This window comes from Trifolium pratense, linkage group LG1 (genome assembly GCF_020283565.1).
Source record: "Trifolium pratense cultivar HEN17-A07 linkage group LG1, ARS_RC_1.1, whole genome shotgun sequence".
Lineage (NCBI taxonomy): Eukaryota > Viridiplantae > Streptophyta > Magnoliopsida > Fabales > Fabaceae > Trifolium > Trifolium pratense.
Window position 1 is genome coordinate 52,503,143 of NC_060059.1, and position 20,834 is coordinate 52,523,976.

The following is a 20,834-nucleotide window of genomic DNA, read 5'->3' on the forward strand; positions in this document are numbered from 1 at the left end:
AGTTTGTTGGCAGCACTTTATATCCTTTGGTGCTTTGGTGAAGAATAAGTCTTATGCAAAAGCTCGACATGTAATTTGGTTGGCAACCACGTGGAGCTTATGGCGAGCCCGTAATAATATAATGTTTAGAGGAGATGTCATTAACTTGCAATCCTTAGTGAATCAAATTATTTATATCTCCTGGTTTTGGTTTGTTGGTAGAATAGCTTCTAAGTCTTCTCTTGTATTTTCAGATTGGTGTAAAGATCCATTATCTTGCATTTTTAGCATCTAATGGCTTCTTTTAGAATTGTAAGGGTTGGGTACCCCTTGTACTCCTTATAATTCATTCTTTGCTTATCAAAAAAAAAAAAACCTGTGTAATTTGACTTCTCCCCATAAATATATATTATAATAATAAAAAATGGAGAAAATTTTCAAGTGAAATAAATAATAAATTTTTATTCAATTTTTCTTTTACAAAATTTTATTAAATTTACCAATCATTAATTGGTTCAGTGGTGATTGACGCTCAACTTAGTAGGAAGGGTCACAGTTCGATTCCAACAACTACAATAGGGAGGGATTGATAATAGATGAGGGATTGATAATAGATCTCTCATCATATGATAATTAATCTTTTTCCTTTTTGTTTTTCTAAGGATTGTAAGTAATCTTAACTTCCAAGACATGTTTCTTCCATGAAATTTCATAACACTATAATATTGGCTCCAATTCAATACCTTATACGAGTTGAATATTCTACTCATGAATTAATTAAATAAATAAATTTTGCTTCCTCCTTACACAAAACTAATCTTCAATTGACTTGACTTTACTATATAACACCTTCCTCTCTGGCATTCATTAAATTAATTTGCCTCTCTCTTTATTCTTCTTTCATTATTCCAAATTTTTATTATTCATGATTGTTACCGCTCACATTAATAATAGCTATTTTCTTGTTCTTTTCCGCGCCGGCAGTAACGAACATTGGACATGTAAGTATCAACATCTATATAGGACCTTATTTTATGACATTATTTTTTATTATTTCGTTTTCTATTTATATTGGAGACATAACATTTTTTTTCTCCTTCTTCTTCAGTTTGTGAATACCACAATGGGCACTAGTTCTGAATATTTTGAGAAATTCACATGGAGAATTGAAGATTTCTCTAAAAAGAATGGCATGAAATTAAAATCTAAAGATTTCAAAATCCGGGGTTATACATGGTATGCACCTCAAAATCGATTAACAACTCATTCAGATTTTTTATTTTTATTTTTAACATATAGTATTTTGGGTTATATCCCTGAAATTTTTTCGTTTGAATTCATTATTTTTTTCAATTTTTTTCTATATGAAGTCAAATATTTACCTTTTCTTATGTGGTATCATAATATATATGAGTTAAGACAATAACTATAGGACAAAATAATTGTGTATTTTTGTTAATGGAATTATTTTTAATTTAATTATTAATCATATCTTATGTCTTCATCATATGATAGGAGGATCCTTGTTCATCCACTGAGGAAGGATGTTGACCATTTTACATTTTATTTGATGGTGGCTGATTCTTTACCACCTTATGGATGGAATAGAAACACATTTTTCAAGTTGGTTCTAATTAATCAACTGGATAAGAAAAAGTCCATCATAAAAGGTACCAACCCAGATCTTCATTTTCTCCTTTAAAAATCTTGTGATTTAATTTATAATATCAAATTTCGAGATGATTCAGATTTACTATGGTTAATTAGTCATATGGTTAGTAAAATCGTCTTAGTCGATCATCAAGATCTGATGACTCATGTTCAATTTATTTTTTTGATATATGGAAAGTTTGATCTTAATGGGACGATTATGACTTACCGACTGTGTGACTATATAGATTACAATTCCAAGTTTTAGAATTCTATATTCTATTTTGAGATATTTTCCATCTAATGATACTATTTTTATTAAATTTAAAGCTTATTTTTCATATGCATATTTGTGATTTTGTAGAGACTCAACAAAAGTTCAATGGAGGATATAGGTGTTGGGGTTCATTTTTCCTAAATCTTAAAGACTTCAATGACCATAGGAAAGGGTATCTTGTGAAAGACACATGCATAATTGAAGTTCATATTTGTGTCTCCAATTTTGCACCCAAAATTCATGACATCAATTCCTTGAACCAAAATTCAACTCCAACAATAGATCAATCCTCAGATGAGAGGGAAATACTTAGTGCAATAACATCAAGTTCTACTTCTAGTCCAAATGAAGAAGGCGAAATTAAAAGTTCGGATTTAACACTAAGAGAATTTCTAGATTTCGATAGCTTAAAACCCGAAGAAAAATATCTTATTCCACTCTTAGACGAAGTTTGCACTTGGCGTCCGTCTTTGATACAAAGTCAAATGAATAAAACTCGTTTGTTTCGACAATGGGCGTTTACGTCATTAGGTCAAGTTTTGCATTTTCTTAAGACGAAAAATGTGAAAGAAATGAGTGAAGACGATATCAAGAATCTAAGAAGTGTGTGGGAAGAACTTGCGAAATCTTCGGAATTTGATTTGAGTTGGTTAGAGCCTTATGTTCAATCTGCTTTAGGTGTGAAACCTCATTTGGAAAGAGCAAAGAAATTGAAGAAATTAAAGGATAAAGTTGTTGCTTTGGATATTAAAATGAAAATGCTTAGGGATGAATTAACAGCTTCACAAGCACAATATGAGGTTGCAAGGAGAAGCTTATCAGAAGTAAGAAATGGTTTCAAAGAAATGAATATTAATGCTCCTATAGGTTATGCTATGTTTTAATTAGTTTTCTTTTTATAATTATTTTATTCTTTAGAATTTCACTTCTTAAGATGAATAACCGGAGAACTAAGATTAATAGTTTTATAGTACTAATTAATTAATTCATTAATTTAATTTATTGTATAACATGGTGAAATGTTTTAGTTTTAGAACATATGCATATGGTGAAAGGGTAGAAAGTTTTATTTCCTGCATCCTTATAGTAGATGGAGTGAAACTATGGCTCTGTGTATGATAATTTAAACAATAATGGTAATTTTTTTGGTTTTTTTCTTTTCTGTATATTAAAACTTCTGTGTTAACTTGTAAAATATAGTTTAATTTACATGATATTTAAATTTGATTTCATATGACTACAAGAATACATATTGTGCAATAAGAAAATTAGCTAATCATAATGTTTGACTAGAGATAACAGAGAATTAAGAATTACACATAAAATTCCGACAGTTGAATGATGCCACTGTCGGTTGAATAAACCCAATTCTGCAATCCTATTCTCTATTTAATGCCTTGTGTGCATGTATGCTCCCTTTTGTGAATCAGCGCCTCCTTTATATATATTATTGTTATGAATGAAATGACATAAGTTTTCTTGCGTCAAATATATATATATATGTGTGTGTGTGTGTGTGTGCGCGCGCGCGCAGAGTAAGAGACAAAGGTAACTTATAACGAGAGTGGATTCTCTCTCATACATAACCCATCCAGTCCAATCATATGGCCCTTAGATCAAAAATTAAAAAATTAGGAAACAAACTTTTAAGGGTAGTGATCCACACTTCTCCCTCTCCAGTTCAAAATAAAATTGAGGGAATCCTTCCTCACATGTAACATAGTCTCTCCTTTTTTCACGTGAGCAAGCCTCCTCTCAATTTTTCTCAATTTTCACTTTTCAACCATTGATTAACTTTACACCATTTCTTTTAAATTTAAATAATATTATTCTATATTTTGAATTTAATGACTTAGATTCCCACATTATTTCCTCAAGTTTTTTTCCAACATGAGAGGATCATTTCTCGGGCATATCATATGGGCTATGGGCTATGGGCTAGGCATAATTAAAGATGAAGATCATTAGTATCTTCTTTTGTTTGACATGCTGCCAAAAGGCTCTTATTTCTCTCTTTTATTCCAATTGTGAGTTTTTGAGTCTAGACACTTGAATTTTTTCTTGATGTGTAAATTATACAGACAAATGTTTTTCCTTTAGAACTTACATTTATTCTTAACAGTATTATATATAAAGCATAAAAAAATTAATATTTTTGTGATAATCAAAAGAGAGAGTACAACTACAAACAATTCTATATATAATCCATCATATCCCATTTGTACTTTTCAATCAAATATGCTATAATTGACACCAAAATCCTTTAAGAAAAATAGTACAACAACAAATAAGATGAAATATGTAATATTTTAATATAAAATTATTGATCTATAGATGTGATGAGGCTGACGTTAAAATATCAGTAAGGAATTTGATATTGTTGTTGAGTTTATGAATGGAAGAAACATTAACTAATTTTTCATTAGCTAAGGCAGTTTCGCATTGACCAACTCCATCGGCAGCATATTCAACATCCATGCTTATCATTTCCGGATCTTCAATCAACACAGCCTTTAACTCACTAACCACATAATTGTAATTAGTAGTTGCACATTCTTTGATAGCTTCAGAAGAAGGATATTTATTCATCATTTCTTTAATGTAATTTTGGGTTCTTATTGCCTTATCTATTGCCATCTTTGCAAATATCTTGCAAAAACTAAGATTATCCTTGGCCAAAATAATTTGAGGGTAGGCAACTATATGTCTCAAACAACGTTGTTCGAATCTTGGATTACCAAGATCTTTACATATATTTGAGTGTAGGCTTGGTATCGATGTTGGTAGAGTGATTGCATGAGATATCATAAAAACCATTGAAATGGTGAGGAACAATGATAAACATTTTGAAGGTGTCATAGTCATTCTCTCTCTTTTGTTAATGATGATGGACGATGCCTGTCTCCCGAAAAGTCACTTGGTTGAAGATTTATTCTTCAACCTAAAGGAACTCAGTTCAAGACTCGGCACTATGAGAGAGAATAATGATGGATGATTGAATGTTACTTTATTGTTCTCGATTTATAGACACTAGTGTAATTGATCCATTCCAAAAATACACCTATAACAAAAAATTCTATAAATTAACTTAAACAATTTCTTTCTTTAGAAAAGATTAAGAAAAATAGCACCCCTCCTCCTATTCTTAGTTTATTGTTGTTACAAGATGTTTCCAAACTTTCTTTACCGTGTTTTTGTTTACTTTTTCGTGAGGCTTAACCTCTCCTTTAAATAAACAAATCCATTATGTAACCAAAGAAAATCCATTATAATATTATAAAAGATTTATTCAATAATTAACTTATGAAATAATTATCATATTGTACACAAATTAATGAATAAAATATTTTGAAAATGCAAAACATAATAAAAAAAAATTATAAATTTATTGGAATAAATTACGATAAAATTAAATTACACAATATTATAAAAAAAAGTTGAAATAAAAATAAAATGTAGGTTGATACATGCATATATGCCAAATAAAATTAATATTTTGAAAAAATAAAAAATATTCAGAATAAATGGGAAAGCGACAATTTTTTTTAAACAATACAAAAAATTAACTTTTTTTTTTTGTGATAAATTAAGAGTATCTAGATATTAAGGTAGGGATATATATTCCAACTTTTTTAGCACTCATATCCTTCCTCTTCCTCTACCTATAGTTCATATTATATTAACAAGAAGAAAAATAAAAATCAGATAGTTACAAGGGGGACTAGGCCTTACCCCAAAGAAACAAGATGAAAAATCAAAATTCAAGTAGTATTGTGGAACTCTTGGTTTATCCAATAAAAATTCATCCCGGAGCATAGGTGGTGAATAATCCAACCACCTCATTTGCGTGTAAGCATGGCCCAAACTTGCAAATTTATCTGCGCACACGTTTAGCATAAGTCCAGAACCACTACTTCAGAGTCTTTCTTTACATAGTCCAGAGTTTTGACATTCAGAGTCCTTTAAATGTGAGAGTGCTGAATCACTCCTCTTACTATCTCATAATCATCTTTTTCATTACTTATTTTTTGCACACTTAATAAAACAATTAATAAAACGGTTAGTGCACAAAATTGTTCTCTTATATTGCTTTGTTTTCATCAAAACTCAAACACATTCCTCATCTTCCTTGTGTACTTCTTCCTCACTCTTTGGGGTTTCAGCTACCTCTTCATCATCCTCAAAGTTTGTACCTATGTTGCCTAACTCAATTTGGATTATAACTAATTCAGTTGACGAGGCTTCAAGTGCTTCAAAGTCCTTTTCTTCTACAAATTCAATCCAAGTTTCCATAAGGTATGAATGTCTTCTAGTCCTTTATGAATTTGCTGAAATACTCACAGGCTTCATAGAATGGTCTATTATGGCATGTGCTAGCTTCCATGATGAATATAAAAATCTGATAGCATTCATATTGGTTCCATTGCACAACCATATATTGCTTAATGAACTCAAAGAGACTGAATAGTAGTTAAGCACAATGAAAACGATAAAGATCATAGTTTTAATGTGATCAAAATAAATAAAGACCGAATCGAACAAGATCACAAAAAACAGAAACAAGATATGATCTTCAACAAATCAGAATAAGATCACAAGGTAAGACAAGTAGTTAGACGCTATCGATTCCCTCTCTTATTCCTACTTGGTAATTGGAGTTATATCTCTTGCAATTATTTCTATTATCTGGACAGATTAATTCTAATATAGTGAAATGTATTTTCGCATCCTAAAATCACCCTATTGCAATTGAAGACACTGCCACTAAACCAAGTAGGGCTGGAAATGACTCGAGTCGAAGCGAACATTGATTTAACTCAACTCGACTCGTTAAGAATTGGTTCAGCTTGAAACTCGGCTCGAGTTCGATTCAAACTTTTTCTTTAGCTCAAAATCGACTCGGTTCAAGTTCACGTGCAACTCTGTTCAGCTCATTAGCTCGAATCACATAATTCAAAAAATAAAAACTTTTTAATTAAAAATTTAATCAATCACTTCACATAAATGATAGATTTATTTTTTTTTTTTTGACAGAAACATAAATGATAGTTTTAAAATCATAAAATTAGAAGGAAAACTTATCAAGTCTCGTCGAGTAATCTTCTCCAACTAATAATTATATAATTTGCTCTTACATTTTACTAATTCTCGATGTGGGACTATGGACTTGTTTTGATAAATAGCTTACGAATGCTCATAGTATCAGAGTTTTCAATACGAGAGCTTACGTCATAAGCTATTTATGTTTGCATATATCTCTTAAAATATAAACTTGCAAACCCTAAACCTAATTTGTTTTTCCTCAACTTTTATCTTGCAGTTTTTTATTAAAAAAAATACAATTTTATCTTGACTTGAATTCGAACCCACAACCCTTTATTGCAATACCATTTCAACCACTATGGCAAGTAGACCAATTGTGATTAAAATTATGCACAAAGTGTTAAGCACCATCAATTTTCAAATGAAACATTTCATACCACAATAAAGCATCATCAAATTATACATTTGTCAAAAAAATAATTATACATTTTCTTAGTGGTTATTTTACGAAAAAACTTACATTTTTTTATCCTAATTAAATATTTTTGGTTTTTGATCGATTTGGTTCATATATATTCCTATAAGAAAACCCCTTTCTAAAAACACTAAACATATATATTAGGATTTTGACTAAAGTTTAGTCAAATTTTGTTACATAATTGGTGAAGATACAAATAAAACTTTCAGTGTAGTCTATAGTATTTCGCAATATACCATAACTTATGTTGGATGAACATTTATCCATATTTTTGTTGAACTAATGTTTAATGTTTCTCGACTTTTTTCATAGCTTTTAGTATTAGAGCATCTCCAATGGTGATACCACTTTGGGTATCATACATTACTAACAAATGGTCATACAATGCTTGTAATACTTATGCAACTGATACATATTTTACTCCAATGATAATACAATAATACTACTTTAAGTATATTATTAACAAGTGGTCCCTATTATATTTATTTATTTTTAACTTAAATTGATGGTATTAAATTGATGATACGATACCTTAAATAAGATACAGTATCATCAATTTTGATATCCTAAATGTCACGTCATGAAACTCAAATGATAAAAAAATTTAAGGTACGGATCATTAGTCTATGAAACTCTCTATCATACTCTTATTGAAGATCAGGCCCGGTTTTGGGCTAGGGCAACCAGGCCCCCAGCCCAGGGCCCAACATTTTTGGGGCCTTAATTTTATTTTTTTTCAAGCCCAGCAATTAGATTTTAGGACAAATACTTGTTATGGAGAAAATGTAACAAGAAATGTGCTTCGGCCCAGTGGTTTGAGTTTCGGTCCTAAGTCATTGTAGGCTGGTGGGTTATGTGTTCGATTCCAACCAGCCACAAAATTTTTTCCTTTTTTTCATTTTAAGAGATCAGAGAAAATGGGGAATTGAACCAATAATATTAAATATTGTTTCAATAAATGACCATTTAAATTTTAAACAACTATTGTATTGAATTGTGTATATTACTAAAAAAAAATCCCTTGTGTCATTTTAATAATATATATCAATTCATACAATACATCACATAAACTCTTTTTTTTTTTTTTTACAGACAAACTATTTTAAATTTTTTTTCCCTACAAATACAATCACTCTATTTTTTTTTTTAAAAACTATTTTTTTATAAGGGGCCCATTTTTATCATTTGCCCGGGACCTCTAAATACTCGGAGACGGCCCTGTTGAAGATGATCTTAAAATTTTATATTTTATTTTTTATTGTTTCATATTACAACTAATTAGACTCATGCACCGCATGAGTCAAAGTTCTAGTGTTTGTTAAAAAGTACTTACATAAATTGAAGTGTTTGGATGTCTCATCACATAAATAATCGTAAATTTAAGATTAACTTTGCATAAAGATAAATAAATTTAATATTGACTCAAAAAGATAATTTTTTTAAAAAAAAAAGGTGGGATACTTTTAAAAAGATAAGTGTAAAGAAAAAATATAACCGTAAAAAAGATGCCATTAATAATGATTCAAAAAATAAATTCTAAAAATATATGTTAATATTGTGCAAAATGAAGCAGACAGGATTCGAAGCGGGATCATTTTTCATAAGCTTCATCTTAAGCCCAATAATAAACATATTCTGAGAGCTTATTAGAATATGCATAAGTAGCTTATAAAATTGTGATCATTTTTGTTAATTTACCCAAACATTAATATACCGACTTATATCGGTAAATAAACCAAACGTAGAATATTTCAACTTGGGTTAATTGGAAACTTAAACTAGCTATATAAAAACGTAGAATAACATTCAAGTTTTTTTTATTTTGACCAAGTACATTCGTATAATCTTTAATTTTTAGTTGTTAGACATACATTTTTTCTTTAATTTCTATTTTGATTTTTTAACATTGTTACTCTTTTTAATTTTATTTATGATATTTTTTAGGTTATACTTTTTGTTTTAACATAAATCACCTAAATATATAAAATCAATTAATATATATATATATATATCGAGTCAGTTCATGAGCCTAACGAGTCGAATTATATATAGTTCAAGTTTAGTTCATTTAGTTAACGAACATAATTTGCAGCTCAAGTTCAACTCATTTGGTTCATGAAAGCAGTTCAACGAACCAATTATCGAGCTGAGTCTCGAACTTTGTCCGAGTTGGTTCGGTCATTGCAACCCTAAAACCAAGGAAAGAGAAACCATGTTGTCACATACGTGTTGTCAAATTCCTACCGACCTTAATTGACCGGTTGTAAAGCATACATAAATTAATTAAGTGGTCGTTAATCCTATAGCTTCTAGCCTCGGGTGCTTGAGTTACTTTCCCGATGCTGGCTAAATTAATTATCCCAGTTTCAGATTTGGGCCCTGTAACGATGCAACTTAATCCTAAGGACTATTCATAATTATGTGTGCATTCATATATGAAAGTATAGTAGCATAGGAGATAATTAAAGATAATAAACTAAATAGCAAATAATATAAACTTTTTCAAACCAATTACACGGATCAAATATTTTTAGGGGAATTCATCTAGGCGACATAACCTAAGAAAATTAGTTACTTCTAAGCATAATTAACATAATAAAAGAGTTACGAAAATTTCACATAAACCGTAATCTCGTTGAAGCGCGAGTAAACAACTCTCGATGGTGGGAGATTTCCTTCCTAGAGAGCTCTTGACTCTCCTTCCTTCTTGAAGTGCCCTCCTTGAGTTGATTCTGCAATGTGTTGTTTCTTGGATGAATGAATAATTGTGGTGGTGAAGGGCTTTATTTATAGGTGTTTTGGGCTTGGTATTTACGAACTAGCATGTGACATCGTAGTAGCATCATATCACGATATCTCACATTGTGGCAAAGTCCCACACAATTGTAGCATCATATCATGGCATGATGTACCCCATCGTGGCCCTGCCACAATGTAACTGAGTAATTGAGCTGATTTTCTTCAATTTTAGTTTCTTTTTGTGTAATTTCTCCAACTCTTGTTTCTTGATAAGTAACTTCGTTTTCATAGGTATTTGCATACTTTTGGTCTTGAAAACTTACTAAAATAACTAAAAACTATGCTATAAATTATATAAAAATATAATATAAATTTCTGTCATCAACCATCCCATGAGACTTAGGGATTAAAGAATGACAATCTTTGTTTTTTGAAAAGGCAAAGAAACAGGTCCATCCCCATGGAGAAACAGATGAACAATACTCCTATACTAAGCAAACATTCCAACTATTGTAAAGTACTGAACACAAATTTCCAGCTACACATCAGATCAAGGAATACCAAAGCTGCAGACTCACCCAGACTAAAAAGAATCACAGCAATGTTGGAAGGAAGCTTTAATAGGTGGAGAAAGTGTTTAAGTATTTGAGAGAGGATATGAAACTTGTTGGAAGGGAATGCTACTTATATTATTGAGTGTTTGTAATTTTTGGCTTGATTTACAAATGACTAGCTCTCCCCTATTTATAGCCTTCAAAGGAGAGTTCTACATACTTCAAGAGACTCTTCTACATAATTCTATGAGAGAGTTCTACACACTTCTCTCTACTACTACATACATTTTCTACTATGACTTCTACTTATTTCTACATATCTCTAGAACATTCTTTAGACTTACTACTTATTACTAAATTTGGGCTTAAACTTCCCAAGGCCCAAAACTAACAAACCCAAAATCAATTTACATATTCAACACCCCCCCTTAAACTTGATTTTGCTACTCCAAGTAAATATCTTAATTTGACAAAGTGTTCACGCTTGAGAGGTTTGGTGAAGATATCAGCTACTTGGTCATCTGTCTTCACGTACTCCAACTTCACATCATTGTTAGAAACACACTCTCTAATATAGTGGTAGCGTGTGTCAATGTGCTTACTTCGATCATGGAAGACTGGGTTCTTTGCCAAAGCTATTGCTGACTTGTTGTCCACGAATATCTTGGTCGGCTCCTTTTGCGGCAAACTTAACTCCTTTAACAGGTTTCGCAACCAGATTGCATGACAAACACATGAAGTGGCCGCCACGTACTCCGCCTCACATGTGGAAAGAGTGACAATCGGTTGTTTCTTTGACATCCATGTGAAAGCTGTGTTTCCAATATAGAAAACAAAACCGCATGTACTTTTTCGGTCATCCACGTCTCCTCCCCAGTCACTATCGCTATATCCAACGAGCTTGTAATCATCAGAAACAGAGTAGTACAAGCCTAAGTTTGTTGTACCTTTGATGTAGCGAAGAATCCTCTTTGCTGCCTTCAGATGAGTTGTTGTTGGATGCTCCATGTATCGACTACAACTCCGACCGCATACAAGATGTCAGGCCTCGTGAATGTTAAATATCGTAAGCTTCCAACCAAGCTCTTAAAGAGTGATGGATCCACTGTTTCACCTTCCTCGTGCTTTGATAGCTTGATTCCACATTCCATGGGCGTGCTAACTGGGTTTGCATCATCCATCTTGAACTTCTTGAGTACCTCCTTAGCATAACCTTCCTGAGTGATTAGGATTCCATGATCCTCTTGTTTCACTTCAATGTCGAGATAGTAAGACATTAATCCAATGTCGGTCATCTCGAACTCCTTTGTCATATCTTTCTTGAACTCTTCAAACATGGTTGGATTGTTCCCCGTGAAGATCAAGTCATCTACATATAAGCACACAATCAAAATATCTCCGCCTTGCGCTTTGATATAGAGTGCGTGCTCATATGGGCATTTGATGAAGTTCTTATCTTGGAAATACTTGTCAATTCGAGCATTCCAAGCTCTTGGGGCTTGTTTCAACCCGTAGAGTGCCTTCTTTAGCTTCAAGACCTTTTCTTCTTCTCCCTTGACTTCGTAGCCTTGTGGTTGCTCAATGTAGACTTCTATGTCAAGGACCCCATTTAAGAAGGCTGACTTGACATCCATTTGATGTATCTTCCACTTGTTTTGAGCTGCCAATGAAATGATTAGTCTAACAGTTTCTAATCGAGCAACTGGAGCGAATACCTCGTCATAGTCGATGCCGGCTCTTTGACTGTATCCTTTTGCCACCAATCTTGTCTTGTATCTTTCAACTTCTCCTTTGGAGTTTTTCTTTGCTTTATACACCCACTTTACACCTATCGCCTTGTGCCCTTTTGGAAGTGAGACCAACTCCCATGTTTCATTCTTCTTTATCGCCTTGATATCTTCGTCCATGGCAGTTCTCCAAGTCTTCTTCTCAAATGCTTCTTGGAAATTCATGGGCTCGCAATCCGCAAATAGACAAAAAAGAGTAAGATTGTCTTGATTTTCGGTTACCTCGTAAATCTCTTGCAAACTTCTAAAGTGAGGAGTTTTTTCACTTGAGCTTTCTCCTTCTTCAGAACTCGGGGTTGGTGAAGTCGGCGGAGTAGCAAGATCTTCTCTTGATTCCTCTGGTTCCACATCGTCTTCTTCAAATTGTGGAAAGAAGTTGTAGTCCTTATTACTCGTTTTCCAATCCCACTCTCCTTCTTCATCGAAAATGACATTTCGACTAATGATAGTCTTCCCCGTATCAGGATTATAGAGCTTATAGCCTTTGGAGTTGGCATCGAAACCAATGAAGATGTACTTTTCACTTTTGTCATCCAGTTTACTTCTTTTCTCGTCTGGTATATGAGCGTGAGCTATGCTTCCAAAGACTCTTAGATGGGAAATTCCAGGCTTTCTTCCACTCCATGCTTCTTGTGGTGTTTTTCCCAACACGCTTCTTGTCGCAGAACGGTTTGATAGATAAACCGCGCACGCAACAGCTTCTGCCCACAGTTCCTTTGGTAGTCTCTTGCTTCTTAGCATGCTCCTCACCATCTCAAGGATTGTCCTGTTCTTTCTCTCTGCTACTCCAATTTGTTGGGGGGATCTTGGTACCATCAGTTGTCGTCGAATGCCATTGTCTTCACAATACTTAAGGAATTCGTTTGAAGTAAACTCTCCTCCTCGGTCGGATCTTATGGCTTTAATCACGAGGCCACTTTCCTTCTCAACCAGGGCTTTAAACTTTTTGAAGTTTTCAAACACTTCTGATTTCTCCTTCAAAAAGTATACCCATGTTTTTCTTGAAAAATCGTCAATAAAGAGAAGGAAGTAGTTACTCTTACCGAGTGATCTTTGGCTTGATCGGACCACACACATGAAGGTGTGAAAACACAAGAAGGGGGGGTTGAATTGTGTTTTAGCTAAGTTAAAACTTTTTCAAGTTCTTAACTCAACTACGTTCGCAGCGGATAAATAACACAAATAATAACAAGAGAGAGAGAAAAAAAAACACAAGCAGTTTATACTGGTTCCTCTCACAAAACGAGAGTAGTCCAGTCCCCTTGCACTTCCAAGGGAGTTCACTATAATCACACAAGATTACACCTGCTCAAGCACACAAGCAAGAGACTTCACAACTATGCTCAAGCACACAAGCTTAAGACTTCACACTTAAACACACAAGTTTAAGTTACACACTTAAGCACACAAGCTTAAGTTTCCTCAAGTAATGGTAAAGTATATAAAAATATACAAATGCTCTTAGATGAACCTAAAGTGAGCAAATACAAATAGTACAGAGTATTTGGCTAAAGTGCAAAAACACTTGAGAAAGGTTCAGAGCTTGTATATCACAGAGTTCAGAGTTTGTTCAGCGCACGTTCAAATCTTAATAATTGTATATTATATTGTAGCTGAATCTTCTAGTATATATACCACTAGAAAAGAGTCGTTGCAAAAAGATCCGTTGGAGTTGATAACCTTTTGTCTTCAAGCAGTCTGTCTTGATGCAGTTTGGTTGTATCCAAAACTAAGAAAGAGTTTCAGTTACTTTGACTACTGCAGAGTGGACTTTCCTTATTCAGCTAACAAAACTGAAGACCCACGTTCTCAGGTTAGGACAGACAAAACAGAGGTAGCTGAACTGATCAGGCTTGAAAGGTCCTTTTCTCCATTGGTAGAAGAGTTGACTGGTGAAAGGAATCTTTCACAGCTTTCAAAGAGATCTTCAGAGGTTGATGAAGCTTGTAGACAGATAAGAAGTTCTGAAGTCTTCATCCTCTGAATGTTGAATCTTCTGAAGTCCAACATCTTCTGAGCGCTTGTGAACTTCTGAGTTCACATCCTCTGAGCTTCACTCAGAGCTTATATGATGCTTATATCTGCGCACTTAAAATAAATTTTTAGTCCTTCCAATTGTTTATTAATACTTTGTTATCATCAAAACCTTTATAGATTTAGGGGCAAACATTTTTAAATCAATTTTGTTCCAACAATCTCCCCCTTTTTGATGATGACAAACATAAGTATTAATTGACAATTGTTGTTAAATTAACTTATCATGTTTCTCTTAGGTTTATGAGGTTTGCAAGCTCCCCCTAAGATTGATACTCCATAAAGTCTGAACTTTATGTTTTATCCATGATATTTTAATTTAGTATAAGATTAAGATGTTTTGAAATAAAACAAATTTCATATCTTTCTTCAGAGTGAGAGGTTTGCAAGCTCTCCCCCTAAGTCTCATAAGGCTAAGTTAAAATTGCACTCTTAACTTATCCTTACTTATGAAATTTATTTCAGTTTCAACTAACTTAGTCTCCTCCTTGAAATACGTAAAACAACTTAAAAGTAACAACTTTTAATATAACAGATAAAAGCGAGATAAAAGGCGTGGTTTCAGTTTTGGAACTTATCAATTAATGCGTAACTACTCCCCCTTTTGTCATTATCAAAAAGTAAAACAAAGTTATAAAACCAAGACAGTCAAAGAAGAAAGAGTGGTTGTTACAAAGGTGAATTAATTTTACAAACAAAAACCAACGCGCTCAAGGGTTTATAAAAAGGAGCAATTTAGCATGCCTACTTCACGTAAAATCAAGAAGAAACAAGTGAAGCAAGAGAAAGTAGGAATAATGAAAAGATTCAGTTTACGCATCGCAGAGTTTAAGAGAAAGAAGAACGAAGAGAAACGCGAAGACGAAGAGAAGGATAAAAAAGACAACAAGAAACCACAAGATGCTGAGATAATAATCATCTCATCAGACTCTGAAGCTGAAGAGAATGAAGATGATGCTGACTATGTGGAGTTCTTGGCTAGCTATGTTCCAGAAGAGGAACAAGAAGAAGAAGAACAAGAGCAAAACCCAGATCCCATTGAAATATCATCAGAGGATGCTGAGGAGAAATCAGAGATTTCTTCTGAGTTTTATCCATCTGATTAGGATTAGGTTGTCTTTTTCTTTTTCTTTTTACCAATGTACTCTACATTATCAGATCATTAATAAAAATTTTCGTTTTTAAAAGCATCTTGTGTTCTTGTGTTCTTATTTAGCAAAAAAAATATCAAGTGGACATAAAATAATTAATCAATCAAAACATAAACAAAATCTTGAAATAGATAAACCAGAAAAAGTGTTCAGAAGGTAAACAAGGAAATAAACATGACAAAATAAGCAAGCAAAACACAACATAAAAAAAATATGAAGAAAATTGTGCATAGAATCCTAGGGTTTCTTAAGAAAGGCTAAGAGTTGGTCAAATTTATCATTCAAAGATCCCACATTGGAAACTAAACCATCCACCTTGGTTTCCAATGTCTCTTGAGCAGCTCTTTGACGTTCTAGACCTTCTTGCTGTTCCCTCAGGGCTTCTTGAAATATCTGCAACTGTTCTGCCATCACAGGGGCTTGATCTTCAATCACAGGTGCTTGTTCTTCTACCAAAGGCGCCTTGCCTTTATCAGAGGGTTCACCATCCTCTGGATAGTCAATCATTAGCACATCCTCTTGATTCTGAGAAGCAAGCACATCTTCTTGTTGCACCTCATTTGCCAACTGGGCAACTCTTGCAGCAGCTTCTTCTAACCTTTCAGACTCAGATCTCTGAGCTTCAAGACTCTGAAAAAGCTTGGAGTCTATCCAGATGACTCCAGACTCTGAACTCTTGAAAGCATTCAGACGGTGTTCAACTGCAGCAATTTCTTCCAGCTTAGCAAGTTCAAATCCATCATGATGAAACATGGTTAACCTTTTCAATTCAGCCCTAGCCAGACTTTTCTTTAAGAGGTCTATCACATCCAAATCTCTTCTTCCAACTACAGCCTTAACCTTTGCAGCAGCAACATCCAAAGCATTGCAAATCCTTGCCTTAATGCTTGATACTTCGAGATCCACATCAGAAGGACAAACTAAGAACCTGTCCTTTATTGAAGATAATCTAAGCAAGTCTTCATGAAATTGAGTGGATAGATTTCTAAAAGTGTTGGATAAAGATGGTGAAGGATTGGGAATGGTAGAGAGATTAGGTATTTCAGGAGTAGGGTTGTCAATAGTCACAACTTCTACCTCTGAAGGCTTGGGAGCACAAGTGTGAATACGCTCAGGAGAAGCATGTTCAGCACTTGGGTTAGGAAGGGGTTCAGGGGTTGGTTTAGGAGCAATTTGTTCAGGGGTTGGTTCAGGAGGTGGAGAGGATTGTTTTGTGGAAGAGGTTGGTTTAGTGACAGGAATATCTGGTTGAGGTTCAGATTGTGGAATGTCAGGTTGAGGTTCAGGTTGAGGTGATGAAGGTTTTGGAGGTGAGCTAGATTTGTGTTGAGTTTCATGAGAAAGAGGGTGATTATTAAGAGGGTCAGGGCTCAAATGTTTTTCCAGTTCAGATAGGGGGTTATCAGAGGTTATCAGAGGTAAGATAGTTTTGAGTGGTTTGGTATAACCTAATCCAATCTCATTTTCATTAAAGACATACGTAGAAGATTTACCTTTATCTTTTGAAATAGGAGCAGGTCTTTTCCTCAAACGAGCAGCAAGAGTCTCCTCATCAGATTCAGTCTCATCTTCAGAGTCAGATTCCTCAGATGAACTGTCAACTTCAACAACCATAGGCTTTTTGGAAGCTCCTTCAGCAGCCTTGGTTGCAGTTTCTTCATGCTTCCTCTTAGTTCTTTGCTCAGCCATAGATTGCTCAACCTTAACCTTCTTCTGAGCCAAAAGATCTGGTTTTTCTTGTTCAGCTTTCCTCTTTGGCTTCCTCTTAGGGTTATACATGTTTACAGGAGCTGGAGGAACCATACTTCTATCAACAACCAAACCTTCTTTTCTGAGCACTTCTAAGTAGTCCTGAATCACATGCTCAGCATCAGCTTCAGATATAATTGGGTAGCCTTCTACATACATACGATCTTCAGGTCTAACTCTAAATTCTTGTTTAGGTTGAACCAGCTTGGTGTTGATTAAGTGCATCTTTGTTAAGAAGCTTGCATTCAGAACTTCTGGTAAGAGCTTCTGAGCCATAAGTTCTGGATAGAACTTCTTCAGATTCTGAACAATGTGACCTTGGTACAGAAGATCTGAAAGCAATCTAGGATAAACAATAGTTGTTTTTCTCTGAGACTTGCTTTGGAAGATGGCTTCACAGATCCTCTCAAAAAAGTATTTACCCAGATTTACTTTCCTTTCAGTCAGAAGAAAGTAAATCAGATGACGATGAGGCCACGAGATAGTATCAGTACCACCAACTCTTGGACTGATAGTTGACAAGATAATCTTGAATAAGACCCTGCACTCATCTGTCAGACCTTTAACCTTTCCCTTCAACTTCATATCAATGCACATCCTGTGCAGAAGTTCTTCTCTGAATCTTGTATCCTTTTCGAAATCATCCAGCACCAAACCAGAGTTGTCCAAACCCAACAACGCATTGAAGTGTATTGGAGAAAAAGTAAGATTGATACCACAGATGTTAGACCTAATCTGTGTACCAGTGAACTCCAAAAGACCCATCTCCTTCCTAGTTTTTCCTTTCAGACTAGGATTTCTTTCGATTGCGGCAAGTTCCTCTTGCTTAGCTTCATACTTAGAGAAAACTCGCGCTTTCATCCAGAATTTCTTCAAAAGATCTGGATAGATAGGACCATTCAACATGTCGAAGTACTTGTTCCATCCTTGAGCAGAGAAGTACGGTTTCATATCATACCCATTTTCTTTCAAACTGTCAAAGTCGACCATCTTCTCAGGTAGTAACGTTAGTTGCGATTCTGGGAATTCCATTTCATTTCCAACAATCTGAAGATGTCTAAACATGAACGGTGGAATCTTTGATGAAGACGAAGACGAAGCACCAGCCATTGTTGGAGATTAGGGTAAGGTTTGGAAGACTAACGAGAGAGAAAGAAATTGTGTTGGAGGTTTAGAGAGAATATGAAAGTGTAGGTTGTGAAAGTGAATAGTGTGCAAGTGTATTGTGTAAGTTTATTTAAATGAGTACAGTTAACACGAAAAATAGCAAATTTGGGAAGTTACGCTAATTGACAAAAAGTTGAATACCAAAAATCATCATTAACCACCCACTACCTGACACACGTAGACCACGTGCAGAAAATTTACTCGGTAACTGCTATTTTAATGGACAACTGTTCAGCAGTGAATACTGAACGTTTCCCACTAAAATAATTCAGAGCCTCTGAGTTATTTAAAATTCTCTATCAGAGTCAAGTACTTCAGAGCTTGTGTTTCAGATGTTCTGAATCATAAGTTCTGATATACATAACCTCTTACACTTTAATTGCCAAAAACAATTTTTCATTCAGAGATTGAAAACATGTTCAGATGTTTCTTTATAAAATCAAATCTTTCAACAGATAAGGCTTTAGTAAATATGTCAGCCCATTGATTTTCAGTATCAACAAACTTAATATCTATAATGCCTCTCTGAACATAATCTCTGATAAAATGGTGTTTAATTTCAATATGTTTGGCTCTAGAGTGTAGGATAGGATTTTTAGATAGATGAATGGCTGCAGTGTTATCACAATATAAAGGAATATTGTTACTGCTTACCTGGTAATCTTCTAACTGATATTTTAACCAGAGTAGTTGTGTGCAACACTTAGCTGCTGAAATGTATTCTGCTTCTGCTGTAGACAAAGCTATAGTAGTTTGTCTCTTACTAGCCCAGGAGATAAGGTTTTCACCAACAAATTGACAATTGCCACTTGTGGATTTTCTTTCAATTTTATCTCCAGCATAGTCAGCATCACAGAATCCATTTAGCACATAATCATTGGATTTCTTATAGAGAAGTCCAAGATTAGTTGTTCCTTTCAGATACCTAAAGATTCTCTTTACAGCTGTAAGATGAGATTCTCTAGGATCTGACTGGAATCTTGCACATAAGCAAACACTGAATAAAATATCTGGTCTAGAGGCTGTCAGATAGAGTAAAGAACCAATCATACCTCTGTAGATCTTTTGATCTACCTTTCCTTCATCATCTGACTTGCCCATGTTGGTAGTTGGATGCATAGGAGTATTCATTATCTTGCAGTCATCTAAATTGAATTTCTTCAGAAGTTCTTTAGTGTATTTTGATTGATGAACATAAGTTCCTTCCTTCTTCTGATTGATTTGAATTCCAAGAAAGAACTTCAACTCTCCCATCATGCTCATTTCAAATTCATCCTGCATTATCTTAGAAAAATTCTTGCACAAAGCAGCATTAGTTGAACCAAAAATAATATCATCAACATAAATTTGAATGATTAAGATGTCTTCTTTGGTTGTCTTTCTAAAGAGTGTGCAGTCAACCTTTCCTTTTTCAAAACCTTTTTCAAGAAGGAAATTACTGAGTCTATCATACCAAGCTCTTGGAGCTTGTTTCAGACCATACAGTGATTTCTTCAATTTAAAAACATGTTCAGGGTTTGAGACATCTTCAAAACCAGGAGGTTGCTTAACATACACTTCTTCAGAAATAAAACCATTTAAGAAGGCACTTTTAACATCCATTTGATATAAGGTTATTCCATGATTAACAGCATAAGATAGAAGTAACCTGATTGCTTCAAGTCTAGCAACTGGTGCAAAGGTTTCAGTATAGTCAATCCCCTCTTGTTGACTATAACCTTGTGCAACCAATCTAGCCTTGTTCCTTACCACTTCACCTTGTTCATTCAGCTTGTTTCTGAATACCCATTTTGTTCCAATAATGTTCTTGTGTGAAGGTTTAGGCACTAAAGTCCATACATCATTCCTTTGGAATTGATTCAGCTCTTCTTGCATTGCTACAATCCAAGCATCATCCTTCAGAGCTTCATCAATTTTTGAAGGTTCCATCATTGAGATAAGACCAACTAATGATTCCTCATTTCTCAGTTGAGATCTTGTCTTTCTTGGACTATCCTTGTTGCCTAAGATCAGTTCCTCTGGATGTGATGACTTGTATTTGAAAGTATTTCTTGGGGGCTCATCATCTTCAGACTCATCAACATCAGGTTCAGCAGATGCTTCTGTTCTTGGTTGTTCAGAGTCTGTAGGAACTATTGTGTTCAGAGGTACTTCAGAGAATGGATGTTCTGAGTAGTTTGGAATATCTGAATATTGATCCTCTGATACCTGAAATTTAGACAAACC

The 20,834-nt window shown here is 34.1% G+C and overlaps 1 protein-coding gene across 1 annotated transcript; it reads left to right on the forward strand.

Moving 5' to 3' along the window:
- Nucleotides 1–853: 853 nt before the first annotated feature.
- On the forward strand, nucleotides 854–3,072 carry LOC123905993 (MATH domain and coiled-coil domain-containing protein At3g58200-like). Its single transcript, XM_045955822.1, has 4 exons — nucleotides 854–980; nucleotides 1,088–1,215; nucleotides 1,495–1,649; nucleotides 1,994–3,072. The coding sequence occupies exons 2-4, from the start codon at nucleotides 1,103–1,105 to the stop codon at nucleotides 2,788–2,790; spliced, it is 1,065 nt and encodes a 354-aa protein (XP_045811778.1). The 5' UTR covers nucleotides 854–980; nucleotides 1,088–1,102; the 3' UTR covers nucleotides 2,791–3,072.
- The last annotated feature ends 17,762 nt before the right edge of the window (nucleotides 3,073–20,834 follow it).